General features: G+C 42.2%; 1 protein-coding gene across 2 annotated transcripts in view; it reads left to right on the plus strand.

The window, feature by feature from the left end:
- The window catches only part of DSE (dermatan sulfate epimerase), a 258,865-nt gene that overhangs the window by 111,829 nt on the left and 122,022 nt on the right, over positions 1-25,014 (plus strand). The window contains exon 2 of one of the 2 annotated variants that reach the window (XM_078648808.1): positions 19,522-19,990. In XM_078648808.1, coding sequence (XP_078504934.1) covers positions 19,575-19,990 — 416 coding nt within the window. In that variant the 5' untranslated portion in view covers positions 19,522-19,574. The remainder of the gene's footprint in view (positions 1-19,521; positions 19,991-25,014) is intronic. The other variant, XM_078648809.1, reaches the window with a different exon arrangement.

The following is a 25,014-nucleotide window of genomic DNA, read 5'->3' on the forward strand; positions in this document are numbered from 1 at the left end:
TGGGAAAATATAGCAAACACCAAAATTCCATTACGTCTTTCACCTTCTGTAATCCAGACACTAGCACCCACATTCATGGGCATAGATGACTACATGCTGCTCTTTCACTGTGGAAGAAGGATACTAGACTGCACTCTGACCCAAAAATAAAAATGCATTCCTAACCATCACTTCTGTCCAGGAGATGTCGTCATGAAATTGATATAATTAGAAGGAAACCAAGTGAATCAACAGAAAATGTGAACATCTCTGAATGTGAAACTAGATAATAAAGATGACAGTTCAAATATTTGTTGTCAAAAAGCTTACACAGACCAATGCTATACTTATCATTCTAAACTTGTGAAAACTTGCACCCGTAACCGATTAAGAAGGGAATTTTAAATTGTCCTTACTGTGTTTTAACATGTGATGTGCTGCTAAAATACAAACCAGAGTAACAGAACTGAAAATATTTAAATGTAAAAGAAAACAAAAATAGATATAAAGACACAGGACTTCAACACCAAATGCATGTTCGTTTTAATATTTCCTCGGTGTGTATGATGTTATCAACACAAACCCCTAATCCCCACCAAATTTCACTTTATAAACATTTCGTGAAATGCGGGGTAACTATTCCATGCCATTTTCTGGGTTAATCGGTCACAATGTCATATGCCAATACTCATTGCTAGAAACGCACAACAAACCTGATGTCTAGTTAAGTCTATATCTTCACTAATCTTCACTTCCATCCGTTTTGTTTCACGAGCCAAGCCAATATCTCAGAATTTTAGTGTAGATTTGCCTAAATTTACCAGATGTCCAGAGTTTTGCTGGAGCGTTCGCATTAATGCAATAAGCATTTGTAATTCAATTGCGACACTCGTGCTTTAGCTGTAAACATCTTAAGCTAAAGCGCAGGTGCCCTGATTGCTTCAAAAGTAAAGAAATAGACAAAATCTTCTCATTCCACCATAGTGGAATGAGACAGTACTTAGCCCCTGCTGCATGGGAGGAACAGAAGGGCAAAAAGAAGGAACAAAGATGCAGGGCTGACCACTAGCAAGCAAGGATTTCTAAAGGACACTGAAACAACAAATCAAAAGCAGGGGGATGGTTTTAAGGCTACATGAGAAATTACAACAGGTCTCGATGCTCGACCAAACAAGCTGTGCTTGACACTAGCACCCATCCCCTGCTACTCCCGGCTCGAGCATCTGAATAGCAAACCCGTGGCCTGTGCTTCTGAGTACCACCCGCCAACCCTGCCTCCCCAGGGCCAGTCATGCTGAATTGCCAGGGCTGGTTTCTGTTCCCATTAAACATCTATAGTTGGGGCTTCGTCCCCACGCAAACCATTTCTTGCCTCCTTTGTGTGTCGTATTGCACTTTCCCTCATGTTTTTCACCCCTCCCTCGCATTATTTTGGTTGATGCTGCACAGCATCGGCAATTAGCATTGGCCAAGCCAATTTGTCCAAAAGGCGGTATGTGTTTGCTTTTGCCAATCGTGGGTTATTTAGGTCTTTTAAAACACCTTATGGTTTAATTTCTTTGTGCTATATTATTAGGACCTCACGTGTTCAACCATGCACCGGCTTTCTCAAGAAGAAGAGACAATAGGGTTTTAATATGATATCAGTTATAATAAGGCTAGAAGTTCTGAAAATATAGGGACAATTGTGAAACAAAAAATGGATACACCACTTCTTACAATGATCTTGTGGGACCAGTGGTTCCAGGCCTCCAGGGAAGACGAGCAAGGGTTGGTGTGACATATTTAACTGTCATGCAGAATGAAAGAACCAGGAATGGCACACACACAAACATCTACTAACCACTGTGATATTTTTGTCCACAATATTCGTGTACTACAATATTAATAGCCTTGAAATTACATATCTACTGAATGCCATGGGGAATTCATGTTTGCTGTCGTGCATTTGCTCTCTTAATCCCACCCAGTAACCCCCCCCCCCATTAATATTTATCTTCACTTTCCTTGCCTCAATATTGTCACAAAGCCCATCCCCTTTTTTAATTTGAATCTTTTGTAATCTGAAAATCCCCATGCACTAGAGGTATTAATATGTGCAGGGTAGTCAAAACCTCCACTGTGAGGATGGAAAAGGTAAACTTCAAGCACCAAACCTAGATTATGGACCAGCATGACCAGATTATTAATGTTTGGGCTCTGAGCTTTCCAACTTGATGTTTAAATGTTTGTGGTAGCCTATAACATGTTTGAAATGTAATGTACACAAAATGAATAGAAAGATGAGAAAGAGAAAAAAAGTAAGACACCAGTGCTGAGACACAAAATGTTTCCAAAAAAATAAGTAGTTTTATAGATTAACACTAAGGGACTGATTTACAGTTTGGCAGTTTCGTAACATCTGCCAAAAAGTGGTTGATGTCTTAGAGTGCCTAGAGGCGTGTACACACAAAATAGGTCAGACAGAATAGTCACCTCTGTTGACAGATGTCCTGAATTCACTAAATTCTAAATAAGTACTGATCTTCAGTTTGGTATGAGTTGAGCAGATGAAGATTATATTGTTGTTTTATGGATGAAGAAATCAAAATAATTCAGAGGTCCAAGTGGTAAACGAGTTGTCTCCCAGTGCCTGGCATTCAAGAGACAACAACTCTGACAGTAGGACAAGAAGAGGGTGTCCAGCAGATACGTGGACTTCCCGAAAGCATCTTCAGAGGGGGAAGTAGTTAGTTCAAAAGATCAGCTTGGGGTTAAGCTCAGGGGCCTGTGTAGAGCAGCTGTAGATCCTGGCCTCATATTCATGTTATGTATTGTTACTGACATTTGTCTAGCATATAGTTTCAGTGCTTAATTTGAGCCATTGGTTTCCGGTGCTCAGCACCTGCACTTGATCATCAACACCGGCCCTTTTCATGAGCACCAGTTAATGACAAATTAATTTACATGGAGATTGAGGGATTTACCCAGAATCACGGGATGTTGAGTTTACGCCGAGACTCAAACGTGGTTCCCTAGGTTTGAAGTCGGCAACTCTGGCCATTAGGCCCTATCCTCCCGCAACTTTTGTGGTTAGTAGTTGGTTCTGTTTTAGGCAGCACTAACTGGAGCAATGGGCTGGTGCAAGCTGCCTGCTGATGAGAGCCTCGGTACTTTTATTTTTTTTACGAATTAACCACTGCATAGTCTACGCATGTTATAGCCTTTTAGGTTTCTAGGCATTATAGGTCATTAGGGCCCCAGTGAATGTCTTGGCAAATTACTGATCACTTTCATTCTCATGTTAGGCTCCAATGCCTAAACATGGATTTGACGTCCAGCAAATTATCTGGTTGGCAAATTGTGGCAGAGGTGGCTACAGCCTTATGGGATTGCAAAGAGCAAAGAAAAACCAAAGGTGGTGATGGACGGAGCGTTGACAATACAAACACTCACCCCCAGTCAACTGATCTGGGTTTAATCCATCACCGTTCTTTAGCTCACTCCGCCACCCCAGTTCAGCAAAGAGCAATGCTTCCTTATTATCGGAACATGTAAATGGGACTAGTTCAAACATGGTACGGATAGGGTTAAACTCGAACGTTTCACCATTGCACTTGTTTCTGCTCATATACTTTCTACTAGCTGAAGAGGCAAAGAGTGTGTGTTCACAACAGAGGTAGAGCTCAGGCACTTGTTGTCACGTGTCACAAGTTTGAGCTTCCAGAAAGAACTGGAACACCTCCTCCAAGTGGGAGTTCAGTCTCTTAGATTGAACAAGAGCAATGGGTTCACAACTCTCTTCACGTTGGAAGGTGTCTCCACTTATTCGGGACATGCTTCTCAGACACCACATTCTTTCAGGGATCATTTTTGTAGGGTCTTTTGACTGAGAGCAGACAATGTTAGAGTTCCAGCATTGAATTCTACCAATAGCTTTGCCCGAGGAGCGGTACAAATAGCACCAAACCATTTCTGTTTGACTCCAACGCACAAATGATGAGTAAAGGGCTGAAAGGGGTTGACTGATTTCTCTGGTCGCTTTAGGGACATGGGCGAACCAGAGGTTTTGGATTCCTGCCACTCCTTTCCACCTGCTCATCTCCTGGTGTTCATCTAGTGAAGTCTCTAATGGATGGGATAAAAAGCTCAAAGCAGTTCAACCGAGCAACCACGCGGGCAGTAGAATGTTAGAATTGTTGTAGGTGTCCCAATACGTTTTGAGAAGCTCTGGCAAAGATGGAGCAGCAATAATCCAGATGAGAGGTCACCGTAGCTTGAGCTATGGCAGACCTGCTTCTTCCTGATAAGAAGAGTTTACGTCTTGTAAGCTGGTTGACAACTAGAAATTTTGTGTGATTAATTCTCCAGTGACAAACAAATGTCGAATGATATATCCCACATGTCTTGGCTATAGGACAAAGACGGATTTCTGGAACATCCACTTCCCTGACCTTATGTGTGTGACTCAGCCAATCTTTTTACAGAAGTAATTGATCAGCAGCAGCTCGGTTTTGTTAGAATTAAAGGTGATCGACTCTTTGATCTCCTCTACAATGTTTGACCACTGAGACTGATAAGATTTGAATTCCCCAGTGAGTGGAAGCACCAGCAGTATGTTGCCTGAAATAGTGGTATGTAGTGACACGCAATGCACAACATTTGACGTACTTCTTAACACGGTGCAAGAAACATATCAGCTTTTCTAAGGAACATTGCAAATTTATTTGGGTTGGTACACCTTTCAATACATAACTGTTCATGTACTCAATCTAAACTGAGAAGAGTCTCAGACTTTTTACCTCAGTAACTGCCTGATTAATCTAAGAGCTATTAATGTTTACTTATAATGACTTTCCTTTTCATAAAAACAATTTGTAGGTAAATGGAAATGTCTTTGGGTTGTCAGACTTCACTAGCTCCCTACTACTGTCGGTGAGGCCTTGAGCCTTGGTGATGAACTACAATTGTACGTATCAGACTTGTTTGGAGCCTCTAGGCTGAATCCTTACTACCAGAGAGAGTCATGAGATAGCAGGACAAGAATAACTGTGGAAAGTTGATACAAATCTTGGGGAGCCGGTGGTGGAATGAACTATGATTAAAGCAGACAAACAACTTAGATAGATTTAAAGCCTGGCTGAAAAGTAACCTGTTCTAGGCATGTGCTTTTAAGGGTTTGCCTTAGCTACAGACAGCTGGATATACAAGCTGTCTTCACCACAACTGCATAGAACACTCTTCTCTGAGTAACTGCTGTATATAATGTGTCACTAAATCGACGTTACAACAACACAGCGCTTAACCCTAGACCTAACAGAAATGCTACCCTTATCCCTAACCATAAGACTAATGCTACACTATCTCTAAACATGACACCTTAACATTTATACCCACATCTTATGCCTTACTTCACCCCTAGCCTTAACCCAAAACTTTACCCTAAGCATAACCCTAAATCATAATTTATTACTTACCATAAATCTAACCCTAATCTCATCACCTACTCTAAATCTAACCATAAGCCTAACCTTAAACCGTACTCTAAACGTGACATCAAACTTCCCCCTAATTCAACAGTAAGCCTATCCAGAACAATAAGCCTTAACCTAAAATGTACCCTAAACATAACTCCAAGACTATATAATACCTTCCCCCTAAACTCAACCCTAAATAATGCCTTCCCCCTTAACTCAACCCTAAAACAGCCATAATTCAAAGTTTAACCCTGAACCTTTTCCTAAATCTGACTCTTACTCTAGGCTTATTTCTTACCCTAACCCTATACCTAAACATAAACGTAGTTCTTATTCTGAATGTCATTGCAATGTTGTTGGCATAAACGCCATGCCAATGTAGTTATCTATTTCTAATAATATGTGTTGATGTATTGGCTTCAATGTGAGTGCGCATTATTGTGATTAATTCAGTTTAGACAATGTTAGACATCATTTCCATCCGCAGAAACTTTGGACCTAGCAGCCTGTATGTCACCGGGCTGCCTGCTCATAGAGTCTGTTGCTCTGCCCTGTGTACGGCGGGGAGGCCATCCACTGATTTCCCTGTTTGGGACTGCCATATTAGGCATGGCAGTCCCAGGTAGGGGGATTCAACGTTAACCCAGAGTTGCAAGCAGAGAAAATTCCCTGCATGTCAAGACTCTTTTTTTCAAGAAAATACATTTCCTTTTTGGGAGTTTGATTCTTAAAAACAAAAAGCCTTTGCAAAGTGGTAGTGATAGTTGTTCTAGATGCCCAGTGATAGAAGGGCAACTAACCGGTTCAAGCCTGGCGCTTCCTCTACTTCTAAATGGGTAGGAAAATGCGGATTTAATGGGATATGAAGACTGCACATTCACAAAAGTTCCACCTCTCCTCAAAACCCTAAATGACCCCCATTGTCATCAATCTGTCCCACAAGTGGGTATGCTGTTCTTCTAAATGCATACATACCTCAGAGGGACAGTGAAAAACCATTTCTGCCTTTCTTAAAGTAGTCGTTATGCGATGAGCCTGGTTGGGGATTGCTACAGAGAAGTTGTAGAGTTTGGGGACTTCTTGAATGAAGATAGAATCCAGTTTAGATTTGAATATCAGAGTGTCGTCAGATAGACTTCAAAAAGTTCTCCCTCTTTCAGCTCAGAATGGGGATTGAATTTTTGGCAAGGACCTCATTTATTTATGACTGTTGGATCACTGCCACATGGTGTGCTCTGCTTTGGGTTTCCTCTAAAGCATGATTGCATGGATTTGTAAAGGAAGTAAGAAGGTTGTCAATGAAGACCTGCAACTCGTTCAAATGGAAGATATTTTCTGTCTGGTCTATTGCAGTGGATCAGGAACACTATCTCCTGCCTCAAAATTTTTATTGAGGTTTTGACAAGGTTTCAACATTGCATTAACTTGGCAGGAAAAGCAAAGACACACACTACTAAAGGAGAGGGGATTAGGGAGGACCGAGGAGGGGTTTAAGGGGGGGTTTAGAGAGGGACATGAGCCTACCCACAGAAGAAAAGGCCCTGTGCTGTTCACACACTGCCCTACTAAAGTTAATACTGCTGAAAGTGACCCCTATTGGCAATAAATTCCTCCATCTCAGGGCTGAAGTGAGTGCAGCACGACACATGGCCAACTATTGGTGCTGCAACACCCTCCCATAAAATCAATGTAGAAAAGAACTTAAAATACATCCCCTTAGGGAATAATGCTAAATTAAATTGCTTACAATAGTTAAAACTATAAATCAATATGTTAGTGTAAAAAAAAAAACATTTATTATTTAATCAAAATATCTGAACAACACTTTTTTAATTTAAAAATGTATGTTAGATATCATTTTAATAGAATATAATTAAATTACTTTTAATTTTCAGGGGCCAAAGTTGTAATCTAGGGAAACATCCCTTTAACAGGCTTAGGCAAAGCTGCTGAATGGTCTTCTACTCACACATTTACGAAATACTGTTGTGTAGACCTACATGTTCCAGGCATCTTCACCCTCTGCACAGAAGCCACTGCTTTAGGGCTCCAGGTACTGTCCAAAACATGTTATCTATAGCAGCACACATACAAAAAAAGAAAACGTTAACTTGCATGTCACAGTCTGTTTGCAGGTACAGACTTTGAGTATCCAACCTGCATTTCATCAGCACATTATTTTCCTCTCAACACAGACCTCCTAAAACTTTGTATTCCTATAAAATCTTATCACCCTAATTACCCAAATCAACCCTACTGGAAAAACTAAAATACGAGCTAGAGTCCGTGTCCTGGTGCATTGTGGGTTTCTCGGGAGGCATTATTACAAGTTTCTTCAAAACCAAAAACATTTCTTCAAAGAGAAAAAACTTGTAATGTTGTGAGCTCAATACTGGAAGGCAAAAGGTTGCAAAGCTTGCGACTCTAGTACTCCATATTCCAAACAGATTGTTACAAGTAAGAAATAGTTTCCAAATGACACAATGATAGGCTGGGGATACTTCAAATTAAATTAATATTAGTTGCACCATCAAGGCACATTGCAAGGCTCCAGCTGATATGTTGTTGTAGTATGGGCTTTCAACAAGAACACCAGAGGTGCTTTTCAAGAGTAAGTCCAGTGATTTCTCTCATTAAACACAGAGTGTCTTTCCAGAAGTCTGCTACTTTGGGAGTGGCTCACCACACATGTATTAGGAAGCATGTTTACCACACAATTTCACTTTCAAGTCCCGACAGGAAAGAGACTAAGTAATCAGTTTGTTTTGAACGCATAGTCCAAATGTGTGTATTCTTATTTACATGTAATTTCTTAGTCCAACCTCCTTTCACAGTTCCTTAACACACTCTGACATGTATGACCAAGCATGCATCCTGGAAATACTCTCAGGAGGGCATTGAAAGCTAGATAACATTTTAATCTGGAGATAACATTTCACCGGTGTCCTAATGTTTTCCTTTTTATAAGGCAGCCTTACCTTTTTTCTGGCTTTGTGCACACGAATATATGTTTCTTGACATAACCTTATAAAATAATCTATGACACTAATGTTACACCCCTCTTTAGCATTCTCTCTCACTGGGAAGTTATGATTCATGTTGATAGCTGTTTATGACTGTGGAAAAGAAGTCAATAAAAAGACCTTCTGTCTGCATAGTGGAAGCAGGTTTAGTGTCCGGCGCTGGCAGCTTTGATCCCCACAGGACCACTGTATTTTGTGGGTGATTACACTGTGACATTTACTTTACATCAGGGGCGACTCCCCCACTAGGGCGGAGGAGCGTCACCCCACTGATTTCTCGCAGTGCTAGAAGCAGAAACATAAAATGGTAATAACTTTCTGTTATTACCATTTTATGTTTGGTTGCGGGCGGGTGGGCACGGCTGCTCTGCAAGAAGGCAACAGAGGAGTGGTGTGCCACTGCCTGCACACTTCTGAGTGTGCAGACTGTTTAGTTGGCCCCCCAGTGATCGCCCAAACCAGTCGCGCGCACTCTGCCCTTCTCCATGTAGGATGCATTGCAGTCTGTGTGGAGAGGATGGCCTCTCCATAAACCGCTAGCTGGGCGGTGTCCCTACCAATCACAATTCAATTGGCTTAGGGGAGGGAGCCTGGCTGCCTGCTTCTGCTTCTTGTTCCTGTGAGCCTGAGAGCAGGAACAGAGAAGATGCGGGACCCGGCTGGCGGAAAGGTACGTTTAATTATTTACAAAAAATCAAATTACCCCCTGCGTGACCTCCCTGAGCGACACCCTCTCCCCACGTGAGCCCTGCGCCCCCACCCAGAGCCATGCTGGCTGCGACTGCTTTACATTGCGACTTTGGTGATGTGGTATATAGTTCTTAACTGAACTCATAGAAGGACAGCTCTGTTAGTAGTAGAAGCAACTTCTTCTTTTCTGGCAGGGGCTTCACTTCGCAGTTCTACTAGTTAGGGCTCTCCTGGAGTCAGTGGCGGCTGGCATCTAAGGGGAGGCGGGGCGGGTGAGCCCAAGAAAAATTAAATAAAAATTAAAACTTACCTGAACGTGACATCCCCCACTCCGGTCCTCTTCTCTCCACAGGAACTGGATGCAGCAACTTCCTTGACCTATCCTGGAACTGGTCTCATGCGGTTAACCAGCAGCATGAGAGCAATGCTCTGATTGGCGGGAGCGGCTACACTTGGCGCTCCACAACGCTCTGGAGGCCTGCACTTGCTCTAATCCAGCTGTCTTAAGAAAGCTGGCCAAAAAGAAAGGCGCACTTTAAACAAGTGCATAGGGCAGTCCATCCTCCTCCCTGTTGCTGTCACTCAGCAGCGCCCCAACCCCTGTCCTGACGCTCTGTACGAGACAGGAGATGAAAAAGAAAATGATAATAATTTACCATTTTATTTTTTAGGGTTTGGGGGGATTTTAATTGGGGCGACTCTCCTCCGCTCCAACGGACGAGCCACCCCTGCCTGGAGTAACTCTAAGCAGAGATCTTCGCATAGGGCAAGCCATTTGTGTTGCATTGTCAATGCCTGTTTTACTATGTTACTTTGTTGAAGCCGGTAGCCAGAGCTCTTTTTCTGTGGCATTCAAGCATTGTTTTGTTTTACTTTAATTTACTATTTCGTTGAGGGAAGTGGAGATGCGCTCTACTGACTAGGCCTCTGTCTGGCTTGCACTGTTTCCTGCTTGAAATAAGTTACTATGTGTGATTCTTCCACATCATATGTTGCTGTTTTGACTGATGTGTGCAGCAACATTTTGATTACATTTTTAAAGGGAAAAAGAAACAATTAAATTACTTTAGACATAGCAGTTTCTACAGACATTGATCGTGTCCTTGTGGTGCTTGAAAAAAAAAGCTATTTTTGCTTGGCTAGTAAAAGTAAACATACAACAAGCATTAGCATAGCCATTTTAGCTGGCGTGGCAAGTCGGTCTGGGGGCCAGCTTATGTTTTCATTTTAAGTATATTACACAAAAACTGAAAGATAAAAAAATAACATTATACATACTGTCACCGAAATGTGATACCATAGGTTTGTTGTGAGTGCCAGTGAGTTGGGTAACAATAAACATATGTTATTCTGCACCAAGATACCCATGGGTGAATGTGTGCTTGATGTTGTAAAATGTTTAATTAAAAAAAAAAACTGCGAAAATAATTTTAACAGAGCAGTGGGCGTGCTTCCCAGCAGCCAGGTGTACTTAGAAAAGAGATCGAACTCTTTTTTTAAAAGTTTAATGCACATCACAGAAAAATATGATCTTTACAGGTTCCACAAAACTGCTATCAAAACGCTACTATCTGCTTTGAATTGCTTCAACCTTAGTGCATGGTTTAAGGGCACAAGGATTGCTTAAAAAAAAGAATGGTAAAAAGAATGGTGAGAAAAACAGTGACGGCTCCTCCGCCAAGGCGGAGGAGCGTCGTCCCACTGCTTTTAAACAGTGTAAATAGGGAAACATAAAATATTAATAACAAAGCTATTATCATTTCATGTTTCTGTGCTGCTTTGCAGGCGGGCGGGGCTGCTCTGCTCTCAGAGCTGACCAGGGGAGGAGTCGATTGCCCACTCCAAGTGCGCAATGACTGTTTGGTCGGCCCTATGGGGACGGTCTGTCATGCACACTTCACGTGTTTTCCATACAGGCTGCATAACAGCTTGCGTGGAGAACATGCCAAGGCCCCCAATCATTGACTGAGCGCCGAACCACGGCGCTCAGACCAATCACAACGCTGCAAAGTGTTGTTATTGGTCAGGGGAGCCTGGTTGCTTACCAATCACAAAGCTGCATTGCAGCATTGTGATTGGTCAGGGGAGCTTGGGTGCTTCCGGGTTCCTGTTCGGTGGAGTCCTGACGCTGACGAGAGACACAGCGGTGATAAGATATTTTAATTTTTAATGTTTTTACATCCCCCACCCGCCACCCCCGATAGGTGCAGACCGCCACTGAAGAAACATGAGAATTAATTTATTGGCTGTCCAGTCAGCCCTTGCACCGAAGCACACTTCTTTTCAGGTGGATGTGTACATGTGATCAGACAAAATTCTGTCACTCATGGTGGAAGAGAGCCAACGGCTGTATGCCAATGCTTGGGGGGTGGGAGGAAGTAAAACGTGATTGAAAATTGAACCGACCAGTGGGTGAAAACGGCATGCATGCACATGTGGATGTATGCATTTTTATTTCGAATTTTTTACTATTTATCACATGACTGAATGACACTGCTGAAGCTGTCTCCGGGTCAGACCAAAAAATAATCTTTTAGAAATAAGAGGGGCTCAGGCACAGCTGGGTTCGAAGGGATAGTAAAACATTGGATTTAATTTAATTATATGCTTGACATTCTTCTGGGGCTATCCTACTACTGAATGTGTGATTTGCAACACAGCTTCTTGTTTTTAGACATTTTGAAGAGGTGGCAGTTGATCTCATAAGCAGCTTGGTATTAAAGGCATGAGTGCATTTCCACATCTTTTTAGAAGGAACTCTGTGATGGGTGTAACATCCATCACTTCCAGACTTACTCTTTGTGTTGAATGTGGGAAGGGACGAATATAACATGTTCTTTCCAGCTGATAGTTCCACTTTATGATCCTCATTTACTATAGTTTGATGTATGGCAGCGCAGCAAGTCTTCCTGCTGTGCGTCAAAATAAAAGGGCAGGAGGGCGTCGTATCTACAAGATACAGCGCACTCCTGTCCTTCTCCCCTGCACCGGCACAAACAGCAGTCATACACCAACACAGACACCTTTGGGCCATGGTGCAAGTGTCCCTGCGTTGTAGGGATGATTGTTGTTGTTCAGGAAGGAACACCTTCCTGCACAAAAACAATAATGAATGGCATTTTGCTCCTTCTATGTGTGCGGCAAAACGCAGGACACATAGAAAGTTCAAAAACGAGAAGAAATACAAGTATTTCTCCTTATTGAGCCACTCCTGCGCCTCCCCTGGCGAGGCGTCGGATTCTGACACATTCCCAGGTTTACGACACTTGGTAAATCTGCGAATGTGTCAGGTTCCATGGATGTTGCGTCTCGGGAACACCCACGGCAACACCGATGGCACGCCCCTTTCACGCTTAGTAATGCGCGAAAGAGGCCCACATTTCAAAGCCATGAAGAGTGACGCATAGTGACTTTATGTGGTCTTGTAAATATGGGCAGGCACACTGCTCCGCCTGTGCATCGAAAAAAGTGACGCTTCGGTGGCGCAATGGACTTGCAAATAAGCCCCTGTATTCCCAAGTCAATTCGCCTATACATATACAGCACTCTTTCATGCCACACACATACACAAACATTTTGTTATCCTCGTGCTTACTTTAGAAGGGGTGGGGCATATGTTATTGATTAAGCATTCTGTAAAGCAGTAATATGTTCAGATTGCATACTGCCCTCCTGATGCCTGTGCAACAAAATGAATGCTCATTTGAAGGACACATTGAGGTGTTCTAGAAGGGGTTGATTCAAGCGCAGGAGATGAGTTTAGACCACGACACTCAGAACTGTTAAGCTTTTAAGGGCTCTGGACTGGTCACTTGTCTCCAAGGCCCCACCCCAACGGGAAGATGCACGTCCTCCGCGGATGTTCCTGTAGTGCAGCACAGGCGCGTCTTTCGTTGTTGTACTGTGTCTGCAAGTACTAGCAGCGCAACAATGAGACGTACCCCCGAAATGCATACTTAGGTTTGCATACATACATGGGCGGCCAACGTTGCGCTAATTATTTCTTGTGCAAAAGCACACATGTCTGTAATTGCCAAAAAACCTATTTTGTACTAATTTCACTACACGACACTGGAGAAGTCACCTCACAAGAGATCTGGGCGCCTTCACCCTCTCCAGTGACTGCCTAAGGAGTCGCTTAACCTCGCCATAGGCTGCAAATAGTCAAGCAGAGAAGAAAGGACTTGAGCTTGTGAGATGGTATGAGAGTCTAAACCTTCTATAGTCCATGGAGAGGCTACCACATAGTCAAGCAAACCCCAGCGCTAAGGCTGGGAAACTGGCGTGTAACCTGGCTCTGTGCAAGGTCCACTGCTAGGCCCATTGTGGACCCGTGAAGTTGGTGTCCCTCGGCACCATTTTTCACACACTTTGTTAGGAGCCCTACAGTGGTACCCAGCATTTGCCATCCACTTGCTGCTGCACAGGAGTCTGGTGATTTGATCGCCAGTAACTATGTGACCACTCTTGAAGGCTAGCATCACCCCACTTTGACAACGTGGGATGTTACCCAGGACGCCTTGGAAAATCTACCCACCCGTGGCTGAGCTCCCCCTCTTAATAAGCTGTTCCACCTGTGTGTTCAAGAGTTTACTGTCTCTTCTCCCTGAAGGATCATTTCAGGTTGGGACTCTCCAGCAGATATCTCTACCCCATTCTGAAGGAGGAGCAGTTGCAGGCAGGGCTTAAGAAGTGGCAGAGGTCTGGCCCGGGACCAGGGTTAAATTCCCGCCTCGGCGGGTCTTGGGCTCAGTGTCCACGGACTCGATAATTCTCGCCTCGGTGCCTACTCTAATCATGGGTCCCACTCTGCAACTCTGGGCAATAGCTTGCTTAATCTCCACAACGGCCTCGAAAGCGCTAGGATACCTGGCTTCACCTTGGGGGTGCCCAGTAGAGGGCATCTCCCAGGGAAAGCCAGGAAGGGTTCCACAGCGGTATACAGCGCCAGGATGCCTGAAAGGTGATAGTGCGCTTTACAAGTATACATACGCGCACATTAAACCTGAGCTCCTGTCGGGTACTCTTCCATGTAACCACCACCCTCAAAAGCACTGTGTTTAAATCCTGATTGAAAAACAGTCTGGACCACAAAACATGTTGACCAGAGGTATGGACTAGATAATGCATATATGCATACAAGCTTTCCAAGGAGACGAAGCTCAGCGTGATGCACTATCTGAGAGACAATACCAGGTGCATCTTGTTTTTTAATTTCAGAAAAAATGCCACTCTGTGAGAGAATTATTACAATTTGCAGCCAGTTACTTTTGGCCAGACATACCTCAACTTGGCCCGTTGGCCTGATGCCATGTAAAATGTGTGCAATCTGTAGGAAAGTCAATTGTAACATGCAAGTACATCAGGCTACTGTGGAAGTGGAACAATAGTGCCTATGTCTTGGCCACACATACATGTTTAACTGTAAGTAGCTCAGGCAGTGGGTTATTCTGCTTTACTCTGTATTAGATTCGAAAAGCGCCAGAGGCAGAGTCCCATCTTAACCTGTTTGACACCGGTAGATATATTGTTTTAGATATATTGTAAGTTGATGTTATCAAATAGGAAAAGGATCAGCTTGGAATGTAAAGCAGCTAGCCAGAAACCAAGACATTTACTTTTTGAAGGAATCCTGTTAGATAGCAGATGGTAATTGCCTGTTATGATCCTGGTATCAGAGAGGACAGAACTTCTCTTCTCGCATTTGTCATTTCACCACAGTCATTCCCCTCCCTACATATCCATTTTTCCAGATGTGTAGGTCAAGCTCAATGCTTCGCCTTATGTAATAAACCTAAAAAAGAGCTTTCAGGAGTACTAGAGGGTCTTTGGCTCTGCCTACATGTTGATGGACAGGATGTTTTTATTGGGCAGAATTTTGTTCTTCCATAGAAAAAGTGCTTACCTGCCAGAGCTGTTTATCAAGTCTAACTATATTGTTTGACCTTTAGGTCAAACACATTCCACTGCAATGATACATGTCTCCTAGTTGATTATGGTGTTTGTTCTTCTCTGGCAGCAGCAAAGATGGCAAGAGGGTGGCCAGGAGGAATGTGTTGCTGTATCACAGGAACAGCCACCTCCAGTTTATTTTCCATCATCAACTTCAGAGACACCATAACATGACGCTCCTTGAGAGAATGGTGTTTTTTCTTTCTAATTCTGAGTTTTACGATATATGGGCTGGAATCACTTCTTTAAGGCTCCTTGGCTCCCAAAATTAATTAATATTAATTAATGTTTTCAGTTTTAAAATAGAAATTACTAATATTGTATTTAATTTGCTTCAAATCCCAAAAAACCCTTGCTGCTTAATGATACAATTCGCTGAACCCTACAAATTCCTTGCTACCCCTAAATGTTACCATTTCCTGATCACAAACAATCTCTTATCTGCATCACTGCACTCTACGCCGCTGCCCTCTGCATCACTCCACTCTATGCCACTGCATTCTCTCTAGTCCACTCTGCACCACCCTACACCAATGCATTCTGCTATGCACCACTCTAAGCTACGCCACTGAATCCTACAACGCTGCATCGTAAGCAGCAGAATTCTATGCTGCTGCACTCTCTGCCACTATACTCTGCAAAACAATACGTCAATGCACACTACACCGATCCACTCTACCCTACCCCACTCCATGCCACTGCACTCGACTCTTCTCTGCAACACTATGCCACTGCAGTCTATGCCGCTGCACTCTACTCTACATCACTGTACTCAGTGCCACTGCGCTCGATCCACTCTACTCTATGTAACTGCACTCTACGCCAATGCTCTCTATGCCACTCTATACCACTGCACTCTACGACACTCTACTCTGCACGACTGCACTCTACGCCACTGAACTCTATGCAGCTCTACTCTGCATAAAGCACTCCACTCAATGCCACTGCATTCTACGGCAATAAAATGTACTCTGACAACTAATTTTCCAGAGCCACAGGCCCTCACAATTCCAGTGCGTCACTAGTGAGCACCTTCTTTCTTGTACCTGTGGAGTAAGGGTGAGGTATTCAGTGCCATGATATGCACACTATACACCTTAAAAGAGGGGAGGGGCCCTCAGGCTGGTTATTCCTCCAGCCCCTGATGCCCCTGCACAGGCAAAGCCTTCGCTGTTTTCATCCCACTGCCATTCTTTCACCGCAGTCGCACTGCTCCTACATATTCATTCATCTTGCTTTTGATGCCTACTATGGAGTAGGTTATTTTCAGATGCTTCCTGGCCTGTGGCTACTTCATTGACTTGTACTTCAGTTCATCTGCCCATACCGATCTAACGATGCGTGTAGATTGTAGGAACGTTGCGTAGATCTCCCACTTAAACTGCTCTTTAAAATCAAGTTAGTGTGGACCGTGCCGGCTGGAAAGGTGAGGCATGCATGCAGGGTGAAGCACATCACTCACACCTCCTGCGACACTGGCTTCCAACGCAGTGCTAGTTCCACGGCTATTTTCGGCAGCCATGTTGCTCTGCTGTACGATTGGCTGGAGCTCCTGGAAACGTCATAAGGGCTCTTTGCTTATTGGTGTCTCGCCGCTCCCTGTTGTCACACCTCAGGGCTTTTGCAACGGACTACTGGTACTGAGCAGTGTGCATCCAGAACCCCTACCCTCTAAAACCTAACGGTCGTATAATCTCATTGAAGGGAACAGGTGTATCTAGTTTTCTAACACTCAGAGGGAAGACAAGTTTAGGTAGACCAGCCTTAGTTTGTGTGTCAGAATATTGTTGCCTAAATATTGCCTGACAAAAATATTGTGACCTAAATATGACTCATTAGCCGTTGCTTCTTTGGGTGTAGATTTTTTGTTATTAATGCCAGTGGAGCGATAGTTTTGCAAATGATATTTAGAACAGAATATTTTTATTTGACGATATTTAGCAAACAATATACTGGCTCCATCCCTTACCCTATGCATTAAAGATAAAACATTAAAGTCCATCTTCCAATGCTCATTGAAAAGCAGTACAGGCTGTGATATGACACATGCAATAATGTATACATATAGGAAACCTAACATATCATTCGTAAAAAAAACAGATTAACAAAGTTCAGAAAACAAACACAGACAGAAAAGAAGTAACAGTTATATCAGGGGCCATTCTCACCGAGAACGTTTTATACTTCTATCGATGGCAGTGTGGGGTACACTGAGTAAGAGGTTGAGACTGACAGGAAGAGCGATCCATTGAAAGTAAACCCTTGCCTGGTTACGCTGATGGGTTCCTTTGATATTGATAAGGACTATCTTAACTATTCTGAAAGAACATATTTCAACTTCTCTTTGAAAACCATAACAATGGCCCTCCATGCAAAGTAGACATTTGCTTCCTACATAGTCCCACTTATTCGCATAATTGCGAAACTTAACTTGCCCTCAATCAGAGCCCCCTTTACCTTGATACTTTTCATCCAGATACGGCTGCCTCATTCTAAAACAGGCATCAACTGCTTCCGACTCTCCTCAGGATTAATTGTACCAATTGTGGTGTTTTAAATGTCAACACTATACAATCCCCAGTCAGATTTTTTCGGACTCTACCTACCCACGATACTCTCCTCGCCATCTTTAATTTCTCAAAGAGTCTTTTGGTTAGGCCTGACCTTGTGCCTAACCAATGCAACGCTCGTTTTCATAAAAGCTCCACGGATTCTATCGCCCCAGTTGGTATTTTCGAGACATTTGCTAATACCACCACATAAGGTGTAGCAGCTGGTGGTAAGTCCAGGTGTATTTTTTGCCACTCGTCTCTTGTCTCGTACTGGGCGCTAATGTTATTGCGACTGGGGTTTGGAGTTTGAGTGGCAATAGGTGCATCCACCGGTGAAATGGTACACTCCCCTTGGCTGTATGTGACAATGCACGCACAGAGTCCCCATTACTGTCAAGGTTAATATGGGTATCAGGACATCTCATGGTATTACTTTGTTGGACATGAGTGTTTCCATGTACGGCTAAAATTTCCTATTCTTGGTCCTGCATATTGAATGGATATTTAGAAAGTACTTTTTCCATTTTTTCAATTCTTCCCAATATATTATCTAGTGTGCCTCTGAGAAAGGCGTCAAGAGAGTCTAATTTCACTTTAATCTGGGCTACCTCGTTCTGAGCGCATAAGGTAGGGCTGTCTATGGATCTTTACTTACTCCCTGATTTTTGTGCTACTAGGCATAGACCCTTTCTTGAGACCTTTTTTCGGGGGTTTAGAGTAGTTATCTTAACCGTAGTACCTTTCACCCCAACTTTATTGGGCGTTTTTTCAAGATTTCTTGCTTGCTTAGGGGGTGGTTGACTATTGTGAATGTTGTGTTCCTGATCACATCCTGATATATGCCCTGAGGTATCTATAATACATCCATTTAAGCTTCGCTCACATGCTTCTAGCGTTTCTGATACCTCTATGGGTGGGGCTGCCCGTCTTTGAGTTATATCAACTATAGATATATCCCCGCCTGAGATAGTATTACCCGTGTCCGAGCTCAGTGTCTCTTCTACCGTCATTATTTGCTGTTCTTTAGTGCCCATGGCTCCAGTTAGGTAGTTGAGTAAAGTCTGACGTTTGCGTTCCTCTGTGATGGGCTGACTTTTGTTCTTAGTACTTGGAGTTTTTCTCTTACCCATTTCAGATTGTTAATGTAGTAGGGCACAACTCGCAGATTCCAAAAGACAACCAGAGCCAATCTAAGTGTAAACCAATCTCACAGAGAGCTATTATTTCTAATATTATTTGTAAACTCTTAGACCAGAGGAGGCAAACTAACAGAACAAATATTTACGTAAAACTATACTACAAATCATGATGTCTGCAGGGCAGATTGTATCCGGGTGAAAAGTCAATATCACAGTACCGTGGCCCAGCCCAGTCTATGTCGGGATAAGACGGGCCCGTCCTGGCCCGGTCTTCGCCCAGGCGCCGTCGGTGCGGGTCCCGCGTTGCGTGACTGGGTTCGTCTTAAGTAGGGTGCTGCAGGGGCCGGGCAGAAAGTGCGGCGTGCTGGTAGCCCAGGCAGGTGCTCTCAGTAAAGTGCCAGTTGCGGAGTGGTCTTCCACCTCCAGTGACCGGCTCCGGGTCAAGTACGGTGCAGCAGGGGCCCGGCAGAAAGTGCGGCGTGCTGGTAGCCCAGACAGGGGCTCTCAGTACATCAACTGAATAATAATTGAAGGCAATTCCAGGAATAATTTGAACTTCCGGCTTAGCCTTCCCGCTAAATGGTTACTCACAGAGTAGTCATAGACTGTGCATCAATGTTCCAGTAATACTCACACAGTTTTTTACTGGTAAAATTGCTAAATGCAATTAATGCTATATTCCTTCTCACCATGTATCTTGATTTTTTTCTTTTCTCTTTTTTTCTCTCAGGATATTTCAAAGATGATCTGGCTGCCTCTGACATTTGGAGATCTGATGCCACGATGAGGACTCACACACGGGGGGCTCCCAGTGTGTTTTTCATACCTTTGCTATGCTGCATGTTGGCCAACGGGATGGATGAGAATTCAAGCGCTTTAATCCCTTTCCTCAATGCTAACTATGATAGCCACCCCATGCTGTATTTTTCAAAAGGCGACGTGGAGGAGCTCCGACTCAGGGCTGCGAGTACCCATCGTCACATCGCAAAGCGACTGAGCGAGGCCGTACAAACCATGCTTTCCAGCCCTGTAGAATACCTTCCGCCGTGGGAACCCGCCAACTTCAGTGCTCGCTGGAATGAAATTTATGGCAACAACCTGGGAGCCCTGGCGATGTTCTGTGTCCTTTATCCGGAAAACCTCGAAGCACTGGAATTGGCCAGGGATTACATGGAGAGGATGGCGGCGCAGCCTAGTTGGTAGATTTTTGTCTTTGTATTTTTAATGTGTCCAGATGGCGTTCAAGTGGTCTTCTCAATGGGGATTTCTGTAGGGTAGTAGCACAGACTATCGAGTGCTACCTTAATATTACAGCTAAAATACAGAGGACAAAAATATTGTATATATATATATATATATATATATATATATATATATATATATATATATATATAAGGTATGTAGATGTGGAGTCTATGGGCCATATGTATCAAGGTACCCATTTGCGATTCTGAAATAGCGATAATCACAAATTGGTATGTATGTACAAATTCACATTTTTTTTGCAAATTCTTAGTATTCCTTAATTGCGATTAGCAAATTGCGAATCACAATTAAGGAATACTTTCCCATTCATTTCTATGGGCCAGGAGGCCCATAGGAATGAATGGGAAGGTATTCTCAATTTTGCGATTCGCAATTTGAAAACCGCAAATTGAGAATAATTTCAAGGGTGCAGGGGTGTCCAAAGGACACCCTGTTGCATCCCTGAAATAAGCATGGGTGCACATGTGGTGCACATACATGCCCTAAGGGCATGTATGTGCGTCACATGGCACTTTGAAAAATGCAAAAATGGGCATTTTTCAAAGAAATCGCAAATTACCACCAACTTGAAGTCGGTGGTAATTTGCGATTCCTTAGGGACAATTTGCATTTTTTTTGTTGCTTCATACATTGCATTTAAGGAATCGCAAAATTTGTGATTCCTTAAATGCAATTGCAAAATAAGGAATCGCAAATTTTGCGATTCCTTATTTTGCACCAGATTTTCCTTTATACATACCATTTTGTAAATTTGCATTCGAAAACGTCAAAATTCTGCGAATTTCGGCATTTGCGAATGCAAATTTGCTTCATACATATGGCCCTATATATCTTAAAAGTATGTAGATTTACTATTCTTAACTTCACATCTACATACCTTTAAGATATATATATATATATATATCTCTTAAAGGTATGTAGATGTGGAGTTAAGGATAGTAAATCTACATACCTTTAAGGTATATAGATATATTTATATAGCTTAACGGTATGTTGATGTGTGTATATATATATATATATATATATATATATATATATATATATATATATATATATATATATATATAAAATCAATATATATATTGAGTGTAAATATATGTGTAGTTAGGCACAGAAACTGTTGATATTATTTGATATTTTTATCCTCGATTTTATGGCTTCGATATTAAGGTAGCATGATACTCTATACTTGATATTCAAAAACCCAAAACTTTCCATAGACATGTGTTATTAATTCCTGTACCTCGTTTGTGGTTGATGTTATTGGGTGAAACCAAACAATAACACCTCCAGCAGGGGCGGCTCTAGGCTCATGGCGGCCCTGGGCAGGGAGCGTAGGTAGGGGGCCCCGGAAGAGGGGGTCCGGGCGGGGCGGAGCGTGGAGGCCAGTGAAGAGGGGGGGGGGGTCAGGGTGTTTGGAAGTGGAACAGAGCTGGAGGCCGCCAAATCCCTGCCAGGGGCCGCCACGCAAATATGTTTCCATCCTCAGAGGATTATTATATTAAGGATCTGTATTGGCGTGGTGGCCCCTTGGGTTTGGTGGCCCTGTGCAGGTGCACAGCTTGCACATGCCTAAGGCCGCCCCTGCCTCCAGTTATCTGACAGGTATGTTTAAAGAGCGACTCAAATTGCTTACTCACCAGTAGGCTGGCTGTATGGAAATTGTTTCAAATTGATCTCAACTCAGGAAAATTCAGACAGTAGAACCTCAGTCTCCATAGTGAAGAATGTACTGTGCTCTAAAGTAGTATGCTGCCAAAGCAGTAAGTGTTATTCTGCTGAGATCATCTTCCTGCAGGCCGAGTAACCAGGCTGCCAGGTTTCCCTCCCTGTTTCAAGTATGGTGTAGGCAGGAACCTGTTTTCCTGTCTTCACGTAGAGCACATATTGGAACCTCGGTGAGAGGTGCACAGTCTACATGGGGGGTGGCAGCCATCTTACCTCATGCTCTGACATCATTTTTTATTTCAAAACTCTTTCTTAAACAGGAAGAAGGATGGAGAAGTACATGTGTTATGGACAGTATCGCCTTGGGAGTTCTCTTGTTCATCCAGGTTTTTATCTGTAATCTTAAGGATTTAGGCCAGAACCTTGGTTCTTTTACATTACTAGGGGTTAGATCATAGCTCTGTCTCATTTCTTCTGGGCTACGGCAAACAGTTTTAAGATAATTGTGTATTTATGTAGACTTGAGCGGCTTCTTGCAATGGCGATGTCAATATGTTGTTTTGAGAAAATGTCTGCTTTTTCTAATTTTTATCTTTTTTTTTCATTTCTTTTCATTTTTTTATATCTTATATGTCAAAATGAGTTGTGAGTACTAAAGAAAATGTATCATGAAAGGTTTCATGTGTTTAAACAAAAGGGGAAAAGGAAATACAAAGAGTACTGAGAGGCTCACGAAGAAGGAGACTAAGAAGCAGATGGGACGGGGAACATCCTTTTCAACGCAACTTTTACAACGAAGTACCTTTACGACGCAACCATTACAACGCAACTGTTACAACGACTTGCGCTGGGGGGCGCTCTAGGATAGGGAATAGTTTCCAACACCTTCCCTACTATCCATGGGGACTGGAGTTGGAATAGTGAATTAAACTATTCACTATCCAGCGCCCCCCAACGCAAGTCGTTGTAACGACTTGCGTTGTAAAACTTGCGTCGTAAAGGCATGCGTTGTAAAAGCATGCGTTGAAACGTCATACATCCGATGGGACAGCCAGTGGATGTAGAACACATATGCAGGAAAGGACTGGCTCTTAGTTTGTCAAATATGGTTTTGTTACTCACTGTTCGTCTGTTGGAATGGGCCACCTTGGTCATTGTTTGTAATGAGTTTCAAAGGGGTTTATTATGCTGAAGGTAAGCATGTAACTTCCTTAGTGTATTACCATTAGCATTCTTTAGATTGTTTGGGTTTGATAGGAAGTCTTTGCATCTTCTTGCATGTATCACCCACTTCCACCGCATAACTTATCAGTGTTTTTCCACAAGTGTATTACTGTCTTAGAGGTTGCAATTATAAGACAGTCCAGCTGCGAGAGGGTTATCTTTTTGCATACCTAAAGCTACCATATTAAAAAAGATCCCCAAACATCCATTTGGGGTTTGAAATTTTCCATGTGTCAAAGATATAGCTGAACGCTTGGTCAGAGCCAAACAAAATGGGTGAATTTTTGGCTTTGAACAATCAAATGAATTAAATAACTTCTGACCCTCACAGTGTCAGCAATGCTTTTTGTCATTTATACCTACATTAAAGCAATTTATGTTGAGTCCATGGTTTGAGGTGAATTAGGTGGAAATTCGTGGAACCTCGTTTGTGAGAATAAGATGAATATTATGTTCTAAAAAGATGACCTGAAGATATTCGTCCATATATTCTTTGAGCTTGTTTTTCAGGTTTTTATCATCTCTGGAACCCCAGTATTGCTTTATTTTTTACAATATAGTTAAACAAGGTTTATTTATAATCCTGCAAATATTAGATGGCTTATAAGAGAACGTGGCTTAGAGCGGTGATAAAGTCGGTTTTGAAATGAAGGAAATTTCAGAAAGCTGTAAAAATCGATACTTCTTAGTCCAGATTTTGATTTGATTCGGCAAAAGGTTAAGGGTGTATCCTCTTTCATCAAGTCTTTTACTTTTTCGTATTTAATGCCTGCCCTACTATTTTAGCTGGCGCACTGCCTGCTTTGCTATAGTAATTCTCTTGGTTCAATTGGGATTCTCCATAATCTCAGAGTCTCCTCTTGTGCCTCTCATGATTTAAAATTTTCTGAAATCAGTAGAGACTACTTGGTACACTAAGAACATTAAAGTATTGAAGCCTATTATATCTCTTTAAATTGGAAGCTGCATTTGGGGAATTACTTTCATCCATTTCCGGAACCTATTTTTGCCTTTTTCTTATTAAAAGCATAGTTTGGTTGAAGTGATTGCCAGCTAGTCTTAAACCACCTAGATTTTGATTCAGTGTTACCCCACCATTTGTGGATTGTTTAGTCTGCATGACCCTGGAAATAAAGCTGTTTCTAGTGACAAAAAAGCCCTTAGGCATTCTTAGTGGCATCATGCCGAGGACCGTTAATCGGTTACGTCTTTGACTTTTTGAATAGTGAGGTTATGTTGTTATTTTTTTGATTGGTGAGATTATGTCATTGTTGTGCCTACATTTGAGCCCTAAATGATTGACCTGGTTGCCACTTCATACATCTGCCATCTGTCACATGATTGCCGCAAAGCAAATTTAATGGCATGCATTCAATATTTTTTTTTTGAGATTATAGCAATAAATGGTAGGGATGTATGACGTTACAACGCATACTTTTACCACGCCTATCATTACCACGCATTTTTTACAACGCAGGATCCATGACAACGCATACCATTACCACGCATGTATTTACAACGCATATACCTTTACAACGCATACAATTACAACGTAAGTATTGGTAAGTATATAATATTTTTTAATATTTAATTTAATTAAAATTAATATATTGTAATTTAATTTAATTTAATTTTATGTAATTAATTTAATTTAATGTAATGTAATTTAATTTAATTTAATCTAATGTAATTTAATTTAATTTAATGTAATTTAATTTAATTAATTTAATTTAATCAATTTAATTTAATGTAATTTAAATTTAATTATATTTAATTTTTACACTGTACCCTTTTACCCAAAAACCCAAAACTGACCCTGAACCCAAAAAATACCCCTTTTACCCAAAAACCCAAAACTGACCCTGAACCCTAAAAATACCCCTTTACCCAAAAACTGAAAACTGACCCTAAACCCTAAAAATACCCCTTTACCCAAAAACCCAAAACTGACCCTGAACCCTAAAAATACCCCTTTACCCAAAAACCCAAAACTGACCCTGAACCCTAAAAATACCCCTTTACCCAAAAACTAAAAACTGACCCTGAACCCTAAAAATACCCCTTT

This window comes from Lissotriton helveticus, chromosome 6 (assembly GCF_964261635.1).
Source record: "Lissotriton helveticus chromosome 6, aLisHel1.1, whole genome shotgun sequence".
NCBI classification, from domain to species: Eukaryota; Metazoa; Chordata; class Amphibia; order Caudata; family Salamandridae; genus Lissotriton; species Lissotriton helveticus.